The sequence below is a fragment of the Echinops telfairi genome, unplaced genomic scaffold, assembly GCF_000313985.2.
Source record: "Echinops telfairi isolate 266 unplaced genomic scaffold, ASM31398v2 ScPeMD7_4;HRSCAF=17, whole genome shotgun sequence".
In the NCBI taxonomy this organism is placed as follows: Eukaryota; Metazoa; Chordata; class Mammalia; order Afrosoricida; family Tenrecidae; genus Echinops; species Echinops telfairi.
The window spans coordinates 8,353,188-8,359,575 of NW_022103900.1; the positions used below are offsets into that span (position 1 = coordinate 8,353,188).

Sequence of the window (6,388 nt, forward strand, 5' to 3'; positions counted from 1 at the left end):
ATCTTTCTAATGCTTCCCTAAAGAATCCTGTGTTCTTCAATGTGCATCATGTCTGTACAGTACTTCTTGACATCCCTGAGTGATGCAAATCATGCTTCTTGAAGTGTGTGTGTGTGTGTGTGTGTGTGTGTGTGTGTGTGTGTGTGTGTGTGTGTGTTGAGTTTGGAGAATAAAAAGAAGTCTGAAAGGGCAAGATTAGGGATGGAGTTTGCATAGGTAAGGTTTCCCCATGAGATGCTCACAGGGCAGCCCTTACTGCCATTGAAGAATGAGCAGGTGCATTGTGTAAAAGAAGACAATTCCTTAGCCCAGCTTTCCTGGCCTTTTTCTCATTAATAAGAGTCTCTTCTGTTTTCTTAAATGTCATACAATTATGAATATATACAGTGATTTGGATGTTTTTATTAGGACTTAGATTGGTTTGAAAGAATGCGAGACTTAGATGACTTTAACTTCAGAATTACATATTTTGTTATGCCTGGGATTTAGTTCAATTTAAACTTTGATAAGTATGCTAGATAATGATATTTTTACATTTTATAAGCAAGGGCATAGCCATTGATTGTAAAAATGTTAAGTGTATATTTGTGATTTCTATGAAGATAATAGAAATAATCTACTGTATATACTCGTGTATTAGCTGAGTTTTTCAGCACATTTTTAATGCCATTTTTGTGGTAAAGTTAGGTGCCTCGGCTGATATTCAGGTTGGCTTATACTCAAATATATATGGTACTTCCTTTCTAATACTTCTTATTTAGGTTAACCTCTCTTTAAGCCTATTATATATATTTTAAACATATTATATTTTAAAAAGCATTCATGGTGTCCATTTTTAGGCAGTAATTCAATCATTTGATTTAGGAAATTTTATTATTTTGTGAATCTGCTTAGAATGTCGAAAATGACTTTGCCCCTTGACATTGGGACAGTTAACGAAACTTTTACTCTTTGTAGGTGTCCTTGGTCACTTTAGTTGCAAACGCTCTCGGCTACTCAGATCTTGGCCCCATTAAATCCCTGCGGACCCTTAGAGCCTTAAGACCTCTAAGAGCCTTGTCCAGATTTGAAGGAATGAGGGTAAGAACAAAACTAAACTTCTGAATATACCATGCTTATTTTTTAAGTAGAATACAAAATATGGATGGAAAAAGATTTAGAAATTATGTACTGTTTATATTTACACTTAGGCATGCATGATTATATGTGTAAGTGTTGACTGCACACATATGTGTGTATTCACATGATTTCAGTGGATATTATTTCATCAATGAATATACCAAATACAATAATGCTGTCTTTATCTAACTTTGTTAAGCAATAGAATGATTCCAAAAGTGAATTTTCTCCCTTTCAAATGGTGCCATCTCCCCCATCCCTCATGCATCCCAGGGAAGTTCAAATAAGGGCTTTTGGGAGACATTGTTAGACCAAATACCATCTTCAAGGGCTTGCTGTGATAGGTACTAAAATAATATTGAGTAAGGGCATCAGAAAATTCATGGAAAAATAGAATAAAGAGAACGGGTTGTTTCATTGAACTAATTGAAGCCCCTTGTATTTGTTAAAGGCACTAACCAGGGAGAAGAGCATTAAAAGAGAGGGTGGTGGGGAGATAAAGTCTCATCAGAATCACTTTTTATTTCATTCTTAAAATTATGTCCAAAATCAGCAGAATTATTCACAAATTACAGTTGAGAAAATGAAGTGTCAGCATTAACTTCACTTCAACTAAACTGCTTAGTGTTGGTGAAAAAGATTAATTTAGCAGTAATATGGTAAGATCAGCAGACTGCCAACAGCCCAGCAGTCAGGGCTGAGTTCAACCAGCAGCTCCTTCACAGAACACATGTAGGAAAACGGCCCTATTTCCTGTCTGCTCTACCTCTTCATTGTTTGGCGATCTTCTCAAATTTTATGTTCTTCAACTTTCTACCTGTTTGCTCTCTCCAGCTTGAACTCTATCACTGTAACAGATAAATACTCATTCTTTTTTAAGTCTCAATTTTAAAATTATCTTCTGTACTCTACCAACACACATAACTGGGCATCCTCCCTCTATTATATGATGTGTGCTTTATTTCAGCTAGCTTGCAGAGTAGTCTCGCTCAGGGATTCCCCAAGTGTGGTCCACTGGTGAGACGCTCAGTATTCTCGCTCTCACTCGGCCTCAGAGCCGACTCCCACTCATCGCAGCCCTAAAGAAGAGAGCAGAACTGCCCCTGTGGGTCTCCGAGCAAGTGAAGCTTCACAGGAGGACAAGGCCGTCTCATTCTCCCATGGAGCGGCTGGTGGCTTGAACTGCTGACTTTGTGGCTAACAGTCAATGCGGATCATTCCAATCCATCAGGGCTCCTTCCAGGATTATGTAGCAATGCAAATAAAAACTCTCAAATCTCACCCTAGACTTTCAGAATCAAAAACTCTTAGATGCCAATCAGCAATAAGCAAGCTGTCAAGGTGGGGAGGGAGGGGGCACTAGTTGCCACCCACTTAATTCCAACTCATGGTGAACCCATCTGTGTCGCAGTAGAACTGTGCTCCACACACAGTTTTCGATAACAGTTTTGATAGATTGCCAGGCCTTTTTACTGAGGAACTTCTGAGTGAATTTGAGCCACTGGCAGTTCATTTAGTAACCAAGTCTTAACTATTTGAGCCTCCCTCAGGTGTAATTTTGCTAGCAGATCTTGTTTATCTCTGCCAATCTAATTGTAAATGTGAAGTCGAAGACTCAATCTATCCAGTGTATAATGGTGCCCATGTATATAACAACATTATTCTTCTAAGGACTCCCTTAATAAATAATATTCAAGTACTCTACGAAAGAATCGAGAATTATAAGATTTGAGAAACTATAAGTTTCAATTTATGCAGGAAAATGGCATGGGAATTCATTAACATTAACTTCATTTTCTGAGCATTAGCAGAATGTTACAGCCTATACAAAACGTATGACTAACCTATCCCTGGGATCTTGTATAACCACCAACTAAGCTCACTGCTATCAAGTCTTTCAAACTCATCATGGCCGTATAGATCAGGGCAGAACTGACCCTTAAGATTTACGAGGATATGAATTTTTATGGGAGCTGAAAGTGTCATCCTTCTCTCATGTCTAGTGTATAGTATCATGACCAAGCAAAGAATACGTTGATTGGCCTCGAGGGAGGCAGACGGGAGCAGTAGTTAATCTGTGATACCTAGTCTCTCACTCAGTACTGCAAACATCAAGGAGTGATCAGCTGTTGGAGGAAGTGTGGGAAGGCGTCACAGGGAAGTGGCATTTGAGCTCAACCCGAAAGAATGAGCCCCAATTATTGGCTCACAGGCATTTCCAACAGATGCTGCAAGGTAGAGGGGCAGAGTTGAGTGTACAAGTCATATTTTGGAAATGACTAGAAGGATCAATGTGCCGAGGAAATTAGCCCAATGGAGGGAATATCAGGGAACAGTTAAATATGCCAGAACAACATCCTTGTAGACCAGGCTATTCTGTTTGAACTTCATTTTGTGGTATTGCTTTTCCTAACTTTTCCATGAGTCCCAGATACTGCAAGTCTCTGATGAAAGTATGAATCATCTCTCTAGAAAGCAAACACAGAACTTCATGTCTTCATGGAACCTTTGGGAGTCCATGGGTGGCCAACGTAATAGCCATTGTTGTAGGACAAGGGTCAACAAGCAGCTGGTTACCTGTTTTTTTATCAATGAACTTTAATTACAACATAGCCTTGTTTATTTGTTTACTTAGTATTTTTGCTGACAATGGAAGGGATGAGTAGTTGAAACAAAGATAATATGACCAGCAAAGATACTCTAGATTATCTCTTAGGCCATCAAAGATCCCTAGTGCTAGCATTTCACCATTTGGAAGTGTCTTAAGAGCCTGCTTTCTATATTGCAAAAAAGGAGGATAAAAATACTGTTTACATGAGAAATTAGATGTTAGCATAGTTTCACAACAGAGTAGACTAGTGGGGGTTGAAAGGTGTTGTAATTAAGATCTAGAGAACGATACATGCCACAGTAGCAGTCAGGGAAGAAGGTTGGAAGAACGTGGGCCACTAGAAGCCGATAGCAATGGAACTAAACAGAAATAAATGAAGTATTATCTATAGAATATGCCTCCTTTTGGTTCTTCTTGAGACTAGCACTACCTACATTTGATCAAAGACTTGTACATAGAATGTTTTTAGAATTAGAGAAATAACTGAAAAGATTCCTATCACTACAGATGAGGAAATCAAGGCCTATGGGTCATAAATGAATTTTCATATCACACAACTGGTAGAAGCAGATAAACCTATGAGCTCATCCCATTAAATGATTCCCAGTCTTAATTCAAGCTCATAAACACCAGTAGTTGTTTTCTATGGGATAATCTTTAATGCTAATAATTCTAGGATCAAGAATTTATATTTTTTATCATTTATATGTCTAAATTTCTCTTTTTTCTAGACTTGGCAGATTTTATGACTTCATCTTACCAAGATCAGGTTTTTGTTTTATTTTTTCATTTATTTAACCTATCATATCATTTAGCTATCATTTTGTTACGCCTTGTATTTAGCTCATATTTCCTGTGTGCTTATTGCATATTCCCCAATGAATATAAGCTCATTGATGGCAGGGCCCATGTTTCATGTCATCTTGCTTGGCATACTTCTGAAGATACAGTAAACATTTAATAAATACATATTGATTCGTTGATTTGGTGTCTTAAACATTTAAGGGTATTTTTGAATTCTCAGAATACTGTGCTATGTTTCTTTTATGCTTGCCTATTGGAATATTTTTACTAACCCCAATCATGTTTTCTTTCTTTGATGCCAGGTGGTTGTGAACGCACTCATAGGAGCAATTCCTTCCATCATGAATGTGCTACTTGTGTGCCTTATATTCTGGCTAATATTTAGCATCATGGGAGTAAATCTGTTTGCTGGCAAATTCTATGGGTGTATTAATACCACAGATGGATTGCCGTTTCCTATCAGTAAAGTTCAAAACAGATCTGAGTGTTTTGCCCTCATGAATGTTAGTCAGAATGTGCGATGGAAAAACTTGAAAGTCAACTTTGATAATGTCGGACTTGGTTACCTGTCTCTGCTGCAAGTTGTAAGTGACCTCTTTCGTTAATGCTTTGTCATTTGATGGACATTAATGAAGACTATACCATTCTTTAATCTACAAGCAAGAAATTAAAGTACTTTCAGATTTTAAAAACAAAACCGGTCTTTCTTAGAATAGGTGCTCATAGTATAAGTCAAGAAACAGATTCTGTTACATCTGAAAGTTATTAAACCTGAAGTGGTCACTTGGTCCTATTCAGGCAACCAGCACTGCACCATCAAAATGTTGCTCCAAAAATGTTTCAAAATACCTACTTGTTGTACGGCTAATGTTATACTACGTGGGACAGGGGAGTGGGGCGTGACGACACTAGCACTGAGAACCCTTAAGAAATGGAGAAAATGGCTTCCCTGCCTTATAAACTTCCCCTCTGCCTCTGGAAACAAAAAATCATGTGCAAAATTCACAGGAAATAGTAACAGTGTGAAATAACTAATTCATACTAATATTTAGAATGTGACATGAGAATATGTTTGGTGTTTCATAACATCTTTATAGTAACTGGTAATTTGAAATACAGCAAAGATTACTAATTTAGTATTGTTTAATGGATGCTGTAATGTGAAACAAACCAACCCACATATATGTGAGCTTCATAATCAGTTTTATAAAATTTATGTTTACAGGCAACATTTAAAGGATGGATGGATATTATGTATGCAGCTGTTGATTCTGTTAATGTAAGTCTTGGTCAGCGTAATGCTAAAGTTCACCACTTAAAAGCTATGTACTTTAGTTCCCTGTGTTTCTCAAACTGCAGCTCCTTGGAAGGTTTGGCACGTACACTCACAATGAAAAACTGGTGCCACTTTGGTAGAAATGGTTAAAAGCAGTGGACGTTCTTCATTGTTAGCAGAGCATCCACCACTTTTAACCTAAGTGAAGTATTTGTAAGAGACATAGCCTGACTTCAATTCTGGCTCTACTACAACTCCGTAACTGACTATGCTCAAGTTGCTCTATTTCTGTGAAGCCCATTCATCTGTGAAAACAAATAAGTCAGTACAAAGCTGTTGTGAGAATCAAACAAAAAAATGAAGTAGAAATCACGGCATGGATGGACCTGGAGAAGATTAGGCTGAGTGACATTAGCCAATCAAAAGAGCACCAGTATTGTAGGAAACCACTGTTAGAAAGGGGTTGGGGATGGAGAACGACTTTCATAAATAGACTTCGGAGTTTGCCAACATGGAGAGGAAAGGAACGAAGGAAGGAAGGAAGGGAGGGAGGGAGAGGGGGAGGGAGGGAGGAAGGG

The 6,388-nt window shown here is 38.0% G+C and overlaps 1 protein-coding gene across 1 annotated transcript in view; it reads left to right on the forward strand.

The window, feature by feature from the left end:
* Positions 1 to 6,388, forward strand: part of LOC101645624 (sodium channel protein type 9 subunit alpha) — a 101,962-nt gene that overhangs the window by 81,434 nt on the left and 14,140 nt on the right. The window contains exons 19-21 of the mRNA XM_030887794.2: positions 958 to 1,080; positions 4,837 to 5,118; positions 5,760 to 5,813. Coding sequence (XP_030743654.1) covers positions 958 to 1,080; positions 4,837 to 5,118; positions 5,760 to 5,813 — 459 coding nt within the window. The remainder of the gene's footprint in view (positions 1 to 957; positions 1,081 to 4,836; positions 5,119 to 5,759; positions 5,814 to 6,388) is intronic.